The sequence below is a fragment of the Macrotis lagotis genome, chromosome X (assembly GCF_037893015.1).
Source record: "Macrotis lagotis isolate mMagLag1 chromosome X, bilby.v1.9.chrom.fasta, whole genome shotgun sequence".
Lineage (NCBI taxonomy): Eukaryota > Metazoa > Chordata > Mammalia > Peramelemorphia > Peramelidae > Macrotis > Macrotis lagotis.
This window is the reverse complement of record NC_133666.1, coordinates 220,356,928-220,376,733: the sequence shown is the minus strand read 5'-3', so window position 1 is coordinate 220,376,733 and position 19,806 is coordinate 220,356,928. Positions and strand designations below refer to the sequence as shown.

The following is a 19,806-nucleotide window of genomic DNA, read 5'->3' as shown; positions in this document are numbered from 1 at the left end:
AAATGTAATTCTCATGCATCAACACAACAATGAAAAGTTGTAAAACGTTTCCAAATCACTTTAGGACAAAAATAGAACATAAACAATTTGTCAACTCTCATAACTTTATTCAGTGTAAATTTTCAATTAGGGAAAAAAACCTTAAAAGGTTATTTTCAGTATTAAAACACTCTGAAACAGATACCTCTCCAAGAGCCTCATAGCGCTTTTGGTTCCATCGGTGCAAATCTTCCCGGGCATTAAAGACAAATGGTTCCCCTGTTGTAATGTGCCTCAACTGCCCCTCTAAAATAAAAATGAACAATAGTATTGTAATTTAATGTCCATTAGTAAGAGAATTTAAAATCTAAAACCTGATGATCAATAAAACTTTAAATCAGCTTCCCCCAGAATACTTTCAGTCTTCACAATAAGTCCTTTCCTTCTGACATCAACATTTCAATGATATAAAAACAAAAATAAAAATATAAGACTTAATCCAAAAGAATACAGGATTGATTCTGAATTCTTTAACCTTCTTCCTCAAAATCAAATCAAGAAATATTTGAGGGTTATACCAGAAACAATCATGGATAGAAAGAGGAAAAAACATACCCTCAAATAGCTGAAGACCAAGATCCAAAGAACAAATGAAGAAAAATTAAACAAGAATAACCATATCAAAGTTCAAAACATATCACCAATTGGCATGTGATTAATTGTCAAATTAGTCACAGGGACAATATGTGGTATGAGTTCTGAAAAGGGAATGATTGCTATAATTTGACTTACTGTTTCACAGAAACTTTCATGGTAGGATATGAGTAAGGGCTTGAAGGATGGGTAGGATTTCAATAGATGAAGATATAAGGAGAAAGGAGAATGATTTAAAGATCCCTCATGAATGTGGAATGGCAAGAAGAAAAGGCAGAGACGGAGAAAAAATGTGAAACACTATTTGGTGAAGAATAAGTGGTCCAACACAGCCATAACAGAGTAGCTGAAGAAAAGAGGATATACAAAGTGGGGTAAATCATATGTGCACTGAGATACATTGTTAAAGTTGTTGAATACAAATTAAAATAATTAGACTTTCTTCCACAGTTTAAAAACTTCTAAATTTGACAAAAATCTCTGCTTTTTTTCTTTCGCCAAGGCTCTAAATTGGATAGTATTAACCTATATTGGGAGAAAGATTTCCCTCATGTGGAAATTCTTTATATCAATGGAATCACAAATCCAATGCCTGTCCTTTATCCTTCCAAACTGTAACTAGAAAAGTTATTTTCAATTCCTGGTGAACTTCTAGAAAAATATTAATAAAACAATTATATGTGAAAATCTATAAAAAGAAATAATCACAAAAAGCTTATAGCTTAATAAACCAGACTAATCTGTCTTTATGGACAGGATTAGTAAACTGACAAATCAGAAGAAGAATATTCAATTTAGTTTACTTAAATTTTTAAAAATATTGTTGTAGACAAGATGCTATTTGGACCAGACAATAACACAGAAAAATTTAGAATTGATTGATTGACCAGCACCAAAGAATAGTCGTTAAAAATTCGATGTTAATCATCAACTAGAGGAAAGTCCCTAACAGGGCCCCCCCCCCAGATGGTCTTTCCCTAATCCTATGACATGTAATATTTGGATAAAAAACAGAAATGGAAGATTTATCGAGTTTTTAGTTATCATAAAGCTGGAAGGAACAATTATCACATTGAATCTAACAGCTAAGATCTCAACAATCTAAAACATTGGGCTAAATCAAATAGAATTACTAAGGCTATGACTGGAAAATATCAAAGAGGACAAGGATCCATTTGTAGAAAAAAATATTCATAGAAGCTCTGTTTATAATAGCAAAGAATCAGAAACAAAGGGAAATGGCTACATAAATTATGGTATGTGAGTATATTAAAATACTAGCAAAAAATTGCTCCATAAGAAACAAGGAAATTAATGGTTTCATGGAACCCTTGGAAGATTAGTATGATTTCATTACAGAATGAAGTGAACAAAACCAGGAGAACAATTTATATCATAACAATATTATAAAAAATAATCCTGAAAAAACCTGAAAACTCTACAAATGCAATGAACAACAATACTATTAGACTAAAGACAAAGCATGATAATAAGACTGAAGAAAGCATACATTTTCAACATAGTGAATGTGGGAATTTATTTTGCTTAATTATGATTATTTGTTCCAAGGATTTTGTTTTTGTTTTCAATATGGAGAGTGGACAAGGGGGACAGGAATTGGATAACAAAAAGAAAATTAACACATTCTTTCTTCAAAGGCAGAGAAGAAAATCGTAAGAAAGCCACAATTTGAACTTAAAAATAAGCTAATGTAGATAAAATGTAAGCTGAGATCATACAACTGATACAATTGCACAGATCTAAAGAGACCTATAGCTTCTTCTTCTATGTAATAAGGAAAAGTTCGTTATTTGTTGTTTCTTAAGTTCAGGATATAAAATAACCAAAAAAGAGGATAAAATCTTTCACTTGAGTACAAAACATCAAATTCACAGGAAATAAGATGGAAGAGGAATTTGTCTGAATACTGTTCTGGGGAATACAAGCTCAATATGAGTCAATATGGCAGCAAAAAAAAAAACAACTAATGTAACTAGGCTGTTAATCTCAGCACCTCTTCCCCCCCCCCCCCAAACTTATGCTTCCCCAGAACAAAAGAAAATGAGCTTAGGGGAGGTGGGAAGGATCCTCCTACACTAAGGAGATTTTGTTGTTGTTGTTTGGTTATGAAACCTGCCTATTATCAAACCCAGACAAAGAATGACTAACTGAATGATGGAATGCTTGGTATAGGTTTTAAAGTGCCAGTTAAACATCTCAAAACATATCCTCTCATATTCATCCTTTCTTTCCACAAACATTTGCAAATTTTTATACCAGGTAGACACTGAGGATAATAATGATAGTTTCCCATTAGGGTTTGCAGAGAATAAACTTAATTCCATTTGATCTTGACAATAAGCCTGTAATGGGATATAAATATAAGACTGCTGTCATTAAAAGCTAAGAAAGGTGTCTATTTTTAATTGTCAATTTATTCAACTCAAGAAGGGAAAAAAAAGTTGGAGAAAAAATACTGAATAATCAAGAATATCTTCATTTTTCTTCAGATTTCTCGGCTCCACAAGATTTTATGTATGGCATAAATACACAAATGATAAACTTGTGATAAACAAGATACTTTTCCAGAAGTTTAAAATGGTTTATTAATATCTATTAATTTGTATAAGGTGCAAAAAAGGCAGTATGGTATAGGGAAAGAACATGGAATACAAAACCCAAAAGAACTTAAGATTTGAGTTCCACCTCTCTTTCTTATTATTTCCCAAGTGACCTAAGACAAGTTACTTCTCAAGTCTCAATTTCCTCATCTGTAAAAATGAGGGACTTGGTCCATAGAGATTCTACGTATGACTTTTATTATCTATGTCTATCCAGAATGTCTTAAGAGCATTTAAAAAGCTAAAAGGTGTTGTGAAGAGCAAATGAGCAAATTACTTATCATAAAGATAGAATGGAAATACTGATGACCTATAAAGTATAGGTGTCCCTCAAGATTCTATACTGGGTTCTCTTCTCCTACTAGTTCAGTGATGATTTTATTAGTGTACTTGTATTCAGGAATCATCCCTATGCTTATGATTCAAAAAAATCTATTCTGATTTCCTATCTTGTCTATCCCCAATCCAACCTTTCTCCAAAAAAACTCCCACTCCAGTGGTTGCCTATGAACCCCAAGATAAAATATTAAAACCTCTGTTTAGGTTTTAAAGTCCTTCAAAACACAGCCCCTTCCTACCTTTCCAGTCTTCTCATGCCTTACTTTTTTCCATATACCCTGAGATTCAGCGACACTGATTTGCAAGTTCTTCAGACAAATCATCCCATCTCCCAATTCTGTATTTTAACTGGCTTTTCTTTCATTCCTAGAATGTTATTTTTCTTTGTCACCACCACCTAGCTTCCTTGAAGATAGCTAAAATTCTACCTTCTTCAAGAATCTTTTTCTAGTTCCCTTTAAAGTTAGTGTGCTCCCTCTGAGATAATTTCCAAATAACTCTCTCAAGACAGATATAAAGAAAAAAAGAACAGCAACAGAGACAGATTAGATAGATAGATAGATAGATAGATAGATAGATTGATTGATTATAGATATAGTCTATGTACAGTTGTTTGTATATCATCTTTCCCACCATTACCTGAATGTTAGCTGTTTGCCCTTTTTTTGCATAACCAATTTTTAGCAAGGTGCCAGGTATATAATAACTGACTAAAAATTCTTGTTGCCTATTTGACAGCTGTAAAAACTGAAGTCTTCTATATCTAAAACCAAAGAGAATGTGGTTTCCTCATAACAGTTCCTTGGTCTTGTTCTGAATTGGTCTGTGTGACTACTGAACTCTGTTAAATGAAATTTTAAAAGTGTGCAAGGACACAAAGATCCACAAATCAACAGAAAATAATGTGTGCCAATGTCAGTGATATTTTAGGAAATTTGAGAACTGAAGAATAGCATAAGATCTAAATTTCTAATTTGTCTAAAACTTGCTTTATTTTATTCCATATATACTAGCATATGAAAGATTTTATCTCATCAGAAAATGCAACTTTGATTCCACACAAATACCATAACAATTTACTCTTAAAAGAAATATCTACAATGTTTAAAGTCCCAGAGGTTATCAACTCTTTTCAATCAAGTCAAAAAAATATATTAACATGTTATCTATTTTGAATAGGTGCTTAGAGATCAGCTGGATCAGATTTCTCATTGCTGATTTGATCTACTTCTAGAATCAAGTACAGAATTTATTTTGATTGTAATTTCATTAAAAGATGTATAACACATCTATGTCCTATAAGATTATGGGAAAACTTAGCATTTTACATTAAAATGATAAACATTTAATTCATAATAGTTTAATAAAAGTAGCATCTTTCCATATAATCTAATTAGGTCTTTAGAGTGGATATATGAGAATGGAACAGCAAAGAAAGAAAAAAGTGGGATCAAATTCATTAACATCTTTTTAAAAGGTTTGACAATTATAGGAAATTATAACTTGGTACTTTTAAATTTGATTGAAAGTGTCCAATATAGTAAGGATAAACCATTATTGCTAAAAAAGAAAATCATTCATTAAAAGTAGCAACTATTAGCTTCTTGGCCTATGAAAGGTTATGATCAAGTGTAAGAGTAGTAGTTAATATCTGTGACTCTATTAGCATTCTTAAATGAATCCATATAACATACATGACTTACTTTCATTAAAAGCATATTCAAACCCTTCAAGAGTATCAGGAAATTCAAGAGGTGGCTCATCTTTTTTCATCAGTTCATCCAAGTCTATTCTAGACAATAAATCTGAAGGGAAAAAAGTGGCATGATTATGGACTGGTCATGTTCATGTCAAACAATAAGGATGATAGGTTATATAGTTGGCAATTACAAGAAAACTTTACAAAAGAAAAATCCCTAATATTTACAAAATATTTATTGCTTCTAATCTATTTAATTTTAGGTATGTTGATCATATTTATTAAGTGCTTATATTTTTAAATTTATAAAGTAACATGTTACAAAACAGCACTACATATACACAGTATGAAAAAAATACAGACATAGCTCCCAGAGAAAACATGGAGTAACAATATTCAAAATATAGATTTTAGCTTTTAGAGGTACTGTGGCATATTAGATAGAATAAGGAGACCTGGTTCAAGTCCTATCTTTGATATATCTTAGCTGTGTGATCAAGTCAGCCATTAACATCTCAGAACTCTCATGCAATCCTATGAAGATTATAAGTTGTTTGAATAGCTGTCAATCTTCACTGATCAAAAAATTTCCTCACATAAATGAAATAACAGATTTGGATGACAAGTACTTTTCCTTCAAACTATGGCTATAAATGTATTTTTCAATTTCCTTTACAAAAATTGTCCTGTGATGCCTCAATGTGGTAAAATTGATGTTGAGCTCTCAACAGCTATGACAAAGTGCAAACACTGACAGATTCTGTTACATGGGAAAGAAGCTGAATAAAACCCCAGTGAGAGACTGCTGTCTGAAGACCATCCTATCTAAGGGCAAAGAAACTCATCACAAGTATTCCAAGCAATAAATTCTTTGGCTGGAGTGAACCATTAAATAAAAGTTCAAAATGTACTTTGGTTATTTCCTTCCCACTTATCTCAATGCAGTGATGTTAGCAAAATAATGGAAATGGCAAAGTAAGAATTAAAAATCAAATGGTTTTTAGAGCATTTATAAAAACAGGAAAATAACAGAATCAATCAAACTCAGAGAAAAGGAGCGAAAACAAAATATAATGAACATGGCAGTCACACAATAACTAAAAAATTAAACTGACAAGAAATTAGCTGATTATAGTTAATTTATTGACTTATTAGAACAGGAACAACACCAAATTAGAACACAGTTAAGAATAAGATCTAGGGGGTGGCTAGGTAGCACAGTAGATAGAGCACCGGCCCTGGAGTCAGGAGTCCCTGGGTTCAAATCCAGCCTCAGACACTTAATAATTACCTAGCTGTGTGGCCTTGGGCAAGCCACTTAACCCCATTTGCCTTGCAAAAACCTTAAAAAAAAAAAAAAAGAATAAGATCTAGAAAGTAATAAAAACAGACCTAATGACCTATTTAAACAAATTATTGATGTTATAAAAATGAGAAATGTTTAAATGAATAGAAATTGACATAGAACCAAGTTGATCACCAAAATAAAGAAGCCAAAAATATTTAGTAACTATCTCAACCTATCTCAAAACTTGATCTTCTTCCTAAGAAGGGAGATGACAATCAAAGACAGCACTAATTTAGAAATATAAATTAATTTTTGTGAAATTTTAAGGATGAGGATGGTAGAAGACAACAAAGTAGCATTATCTAATAAAACACTAAAAAACATTCAAGAGATAAAATAAGTTTGAAGAAAGTGTGGTTAGGAACTAATTTCTATCCAAAACAGTGTTAAAAAAATAAGCATTGAAATATGAAAATAGGATTACAGATGAAAAATGGAAAACATCTGTCAGCATTGCTAAAACAAATTCCTTCATCAATGCCACTGGAGTTTCCACAGTTGGACACTAGCATAATTCCTGATATGTTGCATGAAGAAATGTAAATAGCAGTAAAGAATATAAAAAGAAATACAATTCAGCCAAGTCCAGTAAACAGAGGAAGGCCATGCTGAAAGTCACACAACTTTAAGTGTTGACAAATCAATGCATAAGCTAGACAAGACACTGAAAAACTGAAAATAAAAATCACAAGCAAATATCACTTTTAAAAAAAAAAAAAAAAGGCAACCAGACAACATCAATAGCCACTGTTTTATATGCCTACATTCTCACCTCTAGAATTCCATACAAATGACCTAAAAATGTGCACAAGGCATGTACACCGTGTGGTGGTGAGAAGGTATCATATTGTGAAAAATGAACAGGTACTCTTTTCAACATTTACCAAAGTGAGAGGGCAGGCCCTTCCCACTTTTCAATTCTGTACTTCAATGAAATATATTATGTTCCTCTTACACCACAAAAAAAGGAAATAAACTTATATTAAGATCTTACTAGTTTACATTAATTAAATATTACATCAAGGATGCATGTTCACAGTGCATAATGATGAAATATTACTAGTTCTCAACCCTCCATTCATTCTTATTTCTAATCTTTCAACATTTCTGATTCTGTTTCAACTACAGCACAAAAGGATTAAAAAACAAAACTATAAGCAAAGTAATAAAAATGATAACTCACATATTTATGCTTTTATAACTTAATAGTCCTCCATTTGGAGGTATTATCTTTTATTCTTTCATACTTAACATCTCAGGACCTTTGACAATCACAAACGATACAGGAGTCGTCCTAGTTCTGAAGCTTTACCTTTTATCCTTCCCACTCTCCTAATTCAAGATTGGAGTTTTTAAAAATTATAATTGATTGAGGAGGTGAAAAGGAGGGGTAAGCAAGTGCATAGTTGGTTTTGCAATTAAATACACACACACACTAGACTCATAGGGCAACTTATTTCTGAGGTCTTCCAAATTGCTATTATTTCTGTAGGGTCTCTTAAGGCCAAAGAATACAAAAAGTATGCCAAATGTATACAGATACATGGAATGGAGAGATAAAAGAAAGTCAGGAAGGAAGGAAGGAAGGAAGGAAGGAAGGAAGGAAGGAAGGAAGGAAGGAAGGAAGGAAGGAAGGAAGGAAGGAAGGAAGGAAGGAAGGAAGGAAGAGAGGAAGAAATGAATGAAGAGGCATCACCATGGAATAATGGATGTCAGTCTCTCTGACTAAGAAAAACCTGAGTTCAGCTCGCATCTCTCAAAAATTGACTATGACCCTAGAAAAAGCACTAAATCTTTGAATGCTGTAATCAAAATGTTTACTGCTTTCAGATGTAGAACATTTACCAATCTGCACTGGTAGAGAACATTTCAACACCAATGAAATCACAGGTCCAAACTCTCCCCCCCCCCATAAAAAATTTAAATAAACATAAAGTTATCAACATTTCATTCCAATGAAATTAAAATAGAATCTGAAGAGGCTGATAAAATGGAAAGTCAGGGTGTTTGAGAAGAAACAAACAAATAAAGTCAACATATGCAAAGGCAAAACAAACCAGGATCTTCCCAACATGACCAGAGATGGACCATTGATACATATCAAGCCTTGAGGGGACTGGAAATCCACCATAGGTACCATGAAGGTCCAGGAGTGATGGCAACCAATGTGGGCAGGGCAATACTAAGACATGGATATTCCAAGGTTCTAAAGTTTCCTAGTACTTCATTCTGAGACATAAAAGAGTACTATGATGTTCACAGAACATTAATGCTAAAGGCAAAACTGAGTTTCTGCACCAAAGAAAAACCTCAGCAAACTATCTATAAATAAGTTCAAGTACCAAGGAATCAGAGGTTTACACAAATAACTAGCAAACAGAAGGAGAACTCAGAATAATATATTCAAATGACAAGATATAGTCTTACAAAATAATTTACCCTGTAAAATTGAGTATAATCAGACTTTTAATATAATAGAATTTTCAAGCACTTATGATAAAAAGACCAAAGCTGAGCAGGAACTCAATTACAAACATACAACTCCAAGGTAAAGTTAACAGAAAGGTAAAGTTATTTCAGCAATTAGAAGGGGCAAACTTTCTAGGAAGGGAGAAAGAAGAGTGCTCCTCCAGAACCTTCAAAAGATAATGAGGTCATTAAATAAAAAAAAAGAAGAACTTGAGGATGAATTACTTCTGTTTTTATGGGAAAGAGGGAAGAAAAGGGAATCAAGTCATCATTAAGCATCAGGGGCGGCTAGGTAGCACAGTAGGGGCAGCTAGGTGGCACAGTGAGGGGGCGGCTAGGTGGCACAGTGAATAGAGCACCGGCCCTGGAGTCAAGAGTACCTGAGTTCAAATCTGGGCTCAGACACTTAATAATTACCTAGCTGTGTGGCCTTGGGCAAGCCACTTATCACCCCATTGCCTTGCCAAAAAAAAAAAAGCATCAACTATGCTTGATGCTTTGCTAAGAGCTGGGGAGATACAAAGAAAGTTAAAAATAGTCCCTGCTCCCAGAAAACTCACTAAGTAGACAAATTGCAAGCAACAAGAAATCTACAGGATAAAATGGAAATGATTGTTGAAAGAGAAGTAGTAAGGAGATCAGAAAAGGCTTCTTGCATAAAGGATTTTTGCTAAGATTTGAAAGAAGCCAGAAGTCAGCAGTTTAAGGAAGGAAAGAGTAAGAAAGGCAATCAAATTAAAGTTTTGACTGCCAATCTGGAGATGGAGCATTAAGCAAAGAGAAACAAGGAGATGGCTTATGTCATGCAAGGAGAATAGTATAGCTGGGGAGGGGGGTAGTAGCAATGGCCATTCCAAAAGAAGGTATCTGAAAGCTATTTTAAAAGCACAGGAGATAATGGCAGAAAGTTCTGAAGGAGGCACCCACAACAAGGATAGTTTTTAAACTGAGTTAACTGTATTATATACTTTTTTTTAAAGTTAGCAGTATCATGTTTCATATACAATATATGTTCTGCTATGTATACATGAATGTTTGGGGGTCTTTTGAGGGGAGGTAGGTGTTAAGATCTGAATTAAAAAAATTGAAGGGAGGGAGAAAATTACAATCAGCAGGATCTGAATAAAGTGATGTTTCTATATGGAGTGAATCATAGAAAAAAAAAGTAGTTGAGAGATAATGGCAGGAAGAGAGCCTGGAAGTGTTGCTCAGAAGTTAGGTTCTCATCCAGTGTTAAGAATGAGACAAAGTGTATTCAGTTATGGAAAGGGTGGCCAAGGATGTAATATATTAAGATTTCAAGATGGAAGGATTATATGAAAAAGAAATCTGTTAAGAAGAAATCTATTATGATGGAATTTCAAGGAAAATGAGAGGGAAAGGCAGTTCCAGTATGGGATGTAGAACAGGAAGATTTGGATTCAAATCCTGTCTCCAAACACTAGCAGTCACATAACTTCAGCTTTAAGAGGACTGGCCTTCATCTCTAAATTTTGGATCCTATGATTCTACATCAAGTTCTTTCCTAATGCTCCTTACTTAATGAGTTTACTTTCTCTCTCTTTCCATATCTTTATACATGTAGTATAGGGCCAATATTTGAGCACCTAGAATAGTACTCAGTACACAGCAAGTATTTAATAAATATTGATTGAAGTGAATTGATGAGAAAAAAATCGGAATCAGGCAGTGATATGCATTGCTAGTAAACATATCTATAACAATAAAATCAAAAATACATTGAATACTGAAGTACTTAAATTTCTTGATTCATTTCTATTTCAAATATTACAATAATATAGATTTGTTTTTTAAATTTCCAATAGAACATAAACTCCTTAAAGAGAGGATCTTAATTCCAAAGGACCTATGATGAAAAATGCTATCTTAAGAGAAGGAACTATTTAAGACTGAGTGAAGGATAAAACTCATCAGCTAAGGACTCTAACTAAACTTTCGAGAGACAGAACCCACAAAGGGACCCAGTGAGGCAGTTCTCCTACTCCAGGTAACCTGGAAAAGAGCAAAAAGGCTCTGTTTCCCGGGGTCTGAGGGGCGGCCTGCCAGAGCCAAAGAACTTCAGCCTCCGGGAGGCAGCCCCAGGGCACTGGGGGTCTCAGCTCACAGCAGGGGGGGGGGGAGTCTCCTGAGCTGCACCCCGAGGAACACCAGGCACAAAGTGGGGGAACAGCGGGGCACCTCTGCCAGAGGGAGCATGTGGAGCCCAGCCCTCAGAGCACACAGGGAGCAGCTTGGTCTTTCAGCAGCCCAGAGCCAGAAACAGAAGCAGACAGTAAGCAGGAGCCCCCAGGGCATGAGTCCATTGAACCTAAGGAGGGGAGTGAAGAAAGAGACTGTCCAGCTCTGTCCTCTGCCCCTGGAACAGGACTCTGGGGCTCTGACCACATTCAGATCCTGATTGCAGTCTAGGCACCCCCATAGAACAGCAGAGCCCCCCCACCTCAGCCCCGTGGCAGAGGGGGGCGCTTATGGTCATTCACAGACCAGGAGGGAGGACAGAGCCTCACACACTGAGACCCTTGTGGGAGTGTCCCAAAAGCTCAAGAAACACCCCAAACCAGGCCCAGGCTGGGAAAATGAGCAAGCAGAGAAACAAAAGGAAGACTACTGAGAAATATTTTGCAAATGAGCCCAGGAAGGACCAAAATACTCAGTCTGAAGATGAGGAAGCACAAGCTCCTGCATCTAAAAACTCCAAGAAAAACAGAAATTGGGCTCAGGCTATGACAGCTCAAAAAAGACTTTGAAAATCAAATGAGGAAGTTGGAAGAAAAACTGGGAAAAGAAAGGAGAGAGATGCAGGAAAAACATGAAAATGAAGTCAGCAGCTTAGTCAAGGAAATCCAAAAAAATGCTGAAGAAAATAGCATGCTAAAAACCAGCTTAGGTCAAATGGATAAAACAGTTCAAAAAGTTATTGAGGAGAAGAATGCTTTAAAAAGCAAAATTGGCCAGATGGAAAAAGAGATAAGAAAACTCTGAGGAGAACAAATCCTTCGGACAAAGAATAGAATTCAGGGAGATTGATGAATTTACCAGAAATCAGGAATCAATACTTCAAAACCAAAAAAAATGAAAATTAGAAGAAAATGTGAAATATCTCATTGAAAAAACAACTGATATGGAAAACAGACTTAGGAAAGATAATCTGAAAATTATTGGAATACCTGAAAGTCATGATCAGGAAAAGAGCCTTGACATCATTTTCAAAGAATTACTACAGGAAAATTGCCCTGATATTCTAGAAGCAGAGGGCAAAATAGAAATGGCGAGAATCCACCGATCCCCCAAAGAAAGAGATCCCAAAAAACCAACCCCTAGGAATATTATAGCCAAGTTCCAGAACTCCCAAGTCAAAGAGAAAATATTACAAGCAGCCAGAAGGACACAGTTCAAATATCGTGGAGCTGCAGTCAGGATCACACAGGACTTAGCAGCTCATAGGGCTTGGAATACAATATACCGGAAGGCAAGAGAGCTTAGAATGCAGCCAAGAATGAACTACCCAGCAAGGCTGAATGTCCTCTTCCAGGGAAAAAGATGGACTTTCGATGAACCAGGGGAATTTCAAATGTTCCTTTTGGAATGGCCAGAGCTGAACAGAAGGTTTGATCCTCAGATACAGGACTCAGGTGAAGCGTGGAGATTGGAGGAGAGGGGGGAAATATGAGGGACTTAATGAGGATGAACTGCATGCATTCCTGCATAGAAAAATGACACTGATAATACTCATATGAACCTTCTCAGTTAATAGAGCAGGTAGAGAGAGCTTTTATAGTTGAAGCACAGGAGAAAGCTGAATTTGAAGATAAAATATGTTGTAAAAATGGAGTCAATAGAAAAAAGGGAAATGGAATGGGAGAAAAAAAAAGGAGCAGGAGAATAGTCCAAGATATTTCACATAAGATTTTTTTTATTACAATGAGCTATTGCAATGATATGGAAGGGGGGAGGCAAGGGGGGAATGAGGGAACCTTTGCTCTCATCAGAGATGGCTAGGAGAGGAAACAGCATATATACTCAATGGGGTATAGACATCTGGAGTAAGAAGGAGGGGGGAGCAGGGGGAAGGGGTGGGGATGTGAATAAAGGAGGAGAGGATGGACCATGGGGGGAGAGTGGTCAGATATAACACATTTTCTTTTTTACTTCTTGCAAGGGGCTGGGATTGGAAGGCCTGCCCAGGACCATGGGGCCAGGTGGATTCTGGGCCTAAGGGGTGGTATGGGGGCTCAGGGCTTCTTGGCCCCAGGACCAGGGATCTGTCTGCTGCACCAGTCAACGACCCTACAGCAGAGTCAGAGTGAAAGGAGAGAGAAAATAGAGTACATGGTAGTGGAGAAATAAGAAAGGAGGGAGTTGCGATCAGCAATGGCAATGGTGGAAAAATATGGAAGTAACTTTTGTGATAGACTAAGCATAAAGAATGAGATCCACCCATGACAGAGTTGTTGGTGTTGGAACAAAGACTGAAGCACATTTTTTGTTATTATTATTTGGGGGAGCATGCAGGGCAAGTGGGGCTGGGTGGCCTGCCTGGGGCCACATAGCAGGGTGATCTTTGGGTGTCTGAGGCCGGATTTGGACCCGGGTGCTCCTGGCTCAAGGGCCAATGCTCTGTCTGCCACCCAGCCACCCCTACTATTATTACTAGTTTTATTTTATTTGGGGTCTTTTTTCCTTTTTTTTTTTTTTTGGTTTTTGCAGGGCAGTGGGGATCGGGTGGCTTGCATGTCACACGGCTGGGTGATTGTTGGGTTTACGAGGCTGGATATGGGCTCAGGTGCTCGTGGCTCCAGGGCTAGTGCTTCATCCATTGCGCCACCTGGCCATACCTACAATTACTACTATTATTTTTTTTTAATTTTAATTTTTTTCTCTCCCCTTTACTTTTTTCGCCCAAGCAAGTCTATCTATATTCATGGGGGAGGAGGGGTACTTTGTTTACTTGTAAACAAGAATATTTTATTAATGTAAAAAAAATTTGTACAAAATGAGAATAAAAAAATAAATTAAAAAAAAGACTGAAGATTGAGCACAGTTTTTTTTTCAATTTATTTTTCTTAGGGTTTTTGCATTGATTTCTTTTGCAATACAGTTAATGTGGGCTGGATAATCAATATCATATTCCTTACTTTTTTCTCAAGGGCTGAAGGACAGGTGGGAGGTTGGAGAGAATTTGGAACTCAAAATTTAAAATAAGAATGTTTAAAAAATTTAATTTTAAATTTAGTTGAAAAGGGGGCAGCTAGGTAATCCTGTGGATAGAACACTGGTCCTGGAGTCAGGAGGACCTAAGTTCAAATGAGACCTCAGACACTTAATAATTACCTAGCTGTGTGAACGTGAGCAAGTCACTTAACCCTACTGCCTGGCAAAAACCAAAAAAAGAAAGAAATTTAATTGGAAAATATTTTTTAAAATGAATTATATGTATATACACATATATCCATCCATATGAATATGTGTGTATACATATATTTTAGAAGACAGATTCTATTGCCAGCACTAGCACATTTGTACATAGTAAGCACTTTTAAAAATGTTTACTTAAACTTTAACTTAAAAAGCACTCATAGCTATAGAGTATACTGAAGTATCCTTATTCTTTAAGACTACATATTATAAAATATTAGGACAGTAACATGTTATAAAGTTCTTACAAGAAATCTGATATGAGGGGTGGCTAGGTGGTATAGTGGATAAAGCACCGGCCTTGCAGTCAGGAGTACCTGAGTTCAAATCTGGTCTCAGACACTTAATAATTACCTAGCTGTGTGGCCTTGGGCAAGCCACTTAACCCCATTTGCCTTGCAAAAAACATAAAAAAAAAAAATCTGATATGAATTAAAAGTCTTTCTTTGAAGATAAATTCTAAACAATGTCCTACACTGAAATCCATATCACATTATTCTTATAAAATGCCTAATAGCTTCTAAAGGAAGAAGATACATCATAAATGAAAAATAATGATAATAAATATAAATGTAATGATTCTAAGGTTATCATAGTACATATACAATATATAAGAATAATGTGAACTGTTAATTTTGCCCTTTACATATTTATATATACATACACATACATATAAACCTTTCTGGGTCTTTAAAAGCAGAACTGGTAGGTAAGGTCAACTTTCACATAGATACTCAAGAAGTTTGCTGATAATCAAATTAAATTGGAAAAGGCCAAACTGTCTTTAAAGAGCCTTCCCTTACCAAACTATCATTTTTAAAGATACCAGATCAAGATAATCTTTCTTGCTGGAATAGGGGAATGCTTTGTGAAAATTATTTAGAATTATCTGAGGTCCAGAGTGAGAGAATGGCTTTTCTGAAGTTAATGAGCTTATTGTTCTTGATGACTTGGAACCATTCTGATGGACAAATCCCTACCTACCAAAGACCTTGCCTTCTAGCTATGCTAAGATATAAATATGCTCCCTCCTACCCTCCCCACACTATGGGCAACTAGGTGGAGTGATGGATAGAGCACTGCCCTTAGAGTCAGGAGAATGAATTCAAATCCAGCCTCAGACAATTGGCACTTACTAGTTACGTGACCTTGGGCAGGTCACTTAACCCTGACTGCTTCACGTCTAGAGCCATCTCCAGTTATCCTGATTCACAGCTAGCCACCACGGGATAAGAAAGTGAAGCTGCTGACATAGCACAGCATCCCCCTCATTCCAATCTAATCAACCCAAATCATGGCATCACCTCCCTGAGGTTGTGGTTTTCTTTGAAAATGAAGGTCAGGGGCAGCTAGGTGGCGTAGTGGATAAAGCACTGGCCTTGGAGTCAGAAGTACCTGGGTTTAAATCCGGTCTCAGACACTTAATAATTACCTCACTGTGTGGCCTTTGGCAAGCCACTTAACCCTGTTTGCCTTGAAAAAACCTAAAAAATAAAAAAATAAAAAAAAATGAAGGTCAGGGACAGTTAGTTAGCACAGTGAATAGAGCAGCAACCCTGGAATCAGGAGAACCTGAGTTCAAATGCTGTGTGACCTTAGACAAGTCACTTAACCCCACTGCCTTGGCAAATAAAAAAAAAGGATAAACTCCCCCAAAAGCCTCTGTGAGCCCAATTCTACTTAACTCCTAGTCATGCATGATTGACTGAAGGCTTAAAAGTAACTTTTAACCCAGAAAAAGTTATAATTATTCACATTTTATAACTGAGGAAACTGAAGCAAAAGAGGTTAAGTAACTTGGTCAAGGTCACACAATAGGAATCTGAAGTCTCAATTATGTCTCCTTGAGTCCAATTCCCAAACCAATTTATACCTTCTTGAGTCCAATCCCCTAACCAATGCACCATCTAGCTGGTTCCAAGGAATGATAAGGGAATGGTCAGAAGGAAGAAATCTTAATTTAACTGAGTTAATAGAAGTATCTTGAATTCAATTTTGACCAGTCTTGAAGAAGAATCCCTGGAAAGAGCAATTTAAAAAGTGATCAGTTTTAGGAAATTCTCAAGGTTGCACTGAAAATTAAACAACTATTCTTTGGAAATCCTTTCCCTCCTCAATGCAAGGAATTTTTCATTTCTTCTTTTATATGCAGTCTTTCCATTAGAATGTAAACTCCTTGAGGGAATATATTGTTTTTCCTTTTGCTCATATGAGTATTTCCAGAGTTTATTAGTACTTAATAAATGCTTGTCGATTTGTGGAATTTGTCTTTGGGACTACTATAAATTTTAACTCCAAAATGGCTGTGGCAGATTTTCAGAAGCAGAATGAATATGTCTCTTTAGATTTTCCCTCTAAACAGAGATGTTTAAAATTAGAATAATCAACATTAAATTAAAAAGGGTTTGCACAAATAAAAGCACTATAACCAAGATTAAAAGAAATGTAGTAAATTGGGAAACAATTTTTACAACTAGTATTTCTGACAAAGGACTCATTTTTCTTTTTTTAGGTTTTTGCAAGGCAAACAGGGTTAAGTGGCTTGCCCAAGGCCACACAGCTAGGTAATTATTAAGTGTCTGAGACCGGATCTGAACCCAGGTACTCCTGACTCCAGAGCTGATGCTTTATCCACTATGCCACCTAGCCACCCCTTAAAGGAATCATTTCTAAAATATACAGAGAAATGAGTCAAATTTTCAAAAGAACAACCCATTCCCCAATTGACAAATGGTCAAAGGATATGCAAAGGCAATTTACAGATGAGGAAATCAAAGTGATCCATAGTCATATGAAAAATTGTTCTAAATCACAACTTATTAAAGAAATGCAAATTAAAGCATCTCTGAAGTACCACCTCACACCACTAAGACTGGTCAATAAGACCAGAAAGGACAATGATCAATGTTGGAAGGGATGTGGGAAATATGGGACAATAATACATTGTTGGTGGAGTATGAACTCATCCAACCTTTCTGGAGAACAATTTGGAATCATGCCCAAAGGGCAACAAATGTGCATACCCTTTGATCCACCAATACCACTACTGGGTCTATACCCTGAAGAGATTATAAAAACATCACTTGTAGAAAAATATTCACAGAAGCCCTGTTTGTGGTAGCAAACAATTGGGAATGACTTAATAAAACTGTGGTATATGTATGTCATGAAACACTATTCTTCTATTAGAAACCAGGAGGGATGGGAATTCAGGGAAGCATGGAAGGATTTGTATGAACTGATGCTGAGCAAGATGAGCAGAACCAGAAGAACACTGTATACCTTAACAGCAACATGGGGATGATGATCAAACTTAATGAACTTGCTCATTCCATCAGCACAACAATAAGGCACAATTTTTAGATATCTGTGATGGAGAATACCTTCTGTATCTAGAGATAGAATTGTGCAGTTTGAACAAAGACCAAATTTTTTTTTAAAGTTACCTTATTACGTAATTTTTCTACCTCTTATACTTTATTTTTTTTCCCTTAAGGATATGATGTCTATCTCATCGCATTCAACTTAGATCAATGTATACCATGGAAACAATGTGAAGACTAACAGACTGTCTTCTGTGGGGAGGTGGGGGGAAGGAAGTGAGATTAGGGGAAAAATTGTAAAATTCAAAATAAATAAACCTGGCAAGTATGCAGAAAAATACATAATACAGAATTTTTTTCTTCTACATAAAGAAGGACTTATTAAATGACTACCATGTGCCAGATACCACTGTAGACACAAAGACCAAAGTGAAACCATTAATTCTCACTCTCAAATAGCTCATATTCTCTTCAAATAACATATTTTTAAAATATATGAAATCATTATCCCAAACCTATAGTACATTTCTTAAAAGATGTTCTAAGACTTAAAACACAGAAGGGAATAAAAGAAAGGCCAGAAAGAATGACAGACAAGCAGGACAGGCAGCTTTGAAAACTACAGAATGAATTTATTATAACATTTAAAAGAAAAGCAAGCTGTTCATAACAGAAATCCAGAGTAATATATACAATTTTTTCTGTTCTATTATACATATGGAAATGCCCACTTTATTCAACATTTGCTATATTCAAAATAAAAAGGCAATTTAAAAAAAAGATTTGTAAAGTTCTTTTCTTGAAAAGGGGTAAGTAACCTGTTCCAGACCTATAATAATGGTAAAAGCTGACGATTTTATAGGCCCTTAAGGTTCACAAAGTGTTTATCACATAATCTCTTCTCATGAACAAATTATCTTCAAAACTATCCTTTGAGGTCAGTGCTATTATTATATTTATTTTACAAAAGAGACATTGTATCATTTGAGCCTAAGAAAATCTTGTGAGACAAAGAAATAATAATTGTTTAATACCCATAATAGAGAAAGATAGGTAAATTGTCCAAGGGTAAATGATTTATTAGTAGAAGATATAGGATTAAAAACAAAAACCCTTATCTGGTTCATCAACAAATACCAAGAAATGGAAACTAAAGGAGGGTAATCATCAACTGGGGAATGGCTGAACAAATTATGGTACAGTATATGAATAATGTAATATTACTGTGCCACAAGAAATGATGAATGGGATAGTTTCAGAGAAACCTAGGAAGATTTATACTAAATGATGCTGAAAGAAGTGAATAAAACCAAGCCATAAAGTACAACATAAACTAGAAAACCAGAGAAGGTGTGTAAGAAATAGATATAAATATAATCAAATGATTAAGGATTGCAGGGGACTATTTAGAGATGAGGCAGTTGAGGCCCAGAGAGGATAAGTTATTTTCCCTTAGTTACACAAGTAGTATCAGAGCCATAGTTGAGCCTACTGACTCCTCATCTAGAGATCTTCCACAACACTGCTTGCCTCCTACTTTGGTCTTTAAAAAAAAAAAAAGACGAAAAAGATGTTAAGGAAGTTAGGGAAGCCATTCCAGGGATAAGGATTGTTTGGGAAAAAGAATTTATCTACCAAAATCATAAATGCCAATCAGGTGGAACTGAAAACCAATACCAGATAGAGGGAAGCAGAGGGAACTTGAATGTCCCACAGATTGCAGAATTTCATTCAGAAGATATGAGACAGACAGACTGAGACAAAGAGACATTGACAGGAATATACATATCTATTTTTTCTGGAAATGGATATGGAAACCTGCTCCTTACTTTCAGAGAACAAAAAGCTGAGGGCTTAAATGTAATACTCCCATCTGCAACTGCAGGAAAAAAAAGAAGGAAAATATGCATGTTCAAAGAGGTAGGAGAAAAAGTAGGA

General features: G+C 35.6%; 1 protein-coding gene across 20 annotated transcripts in view; it reads right to left on the bottom strand.

The window, feature by feature from the left end:
- The window catches only part of ARB2A (ARB2 cotranscriptional regulator A), a 490,274-nt gene that overhangs the window by 410,532 nt on the left and 59,936 nt on the right, over positions 1 to 19,806 (bottom strand). For 18 of the 20 annotated variants that reach the window (XM_074201383.1, XM_074201397.1, XM_074201387.1 and 15 more), the window contains 2 exons: positions 5,297 to 5,398; positions 185 to 285 (listed from right to left, as the gene is read on the bottom strand). In XM_074201383.1, the coding sequence (XP_074057484.1) occupies positions 185 to 285; positions 5,297 to 5,398 (203 nt within the window). Of the gene's footprint in view, positions 1 to 184; positions 286 to 5,296; positions 5,399 to 8,697; positions 8,984 to 14,793; positions 14,819 to 19,806 lie in introns of those variants that run through there. The other 2 variants (XM_074201402.1, XM_074201392.1) reach the window with 2 other exon arrangements.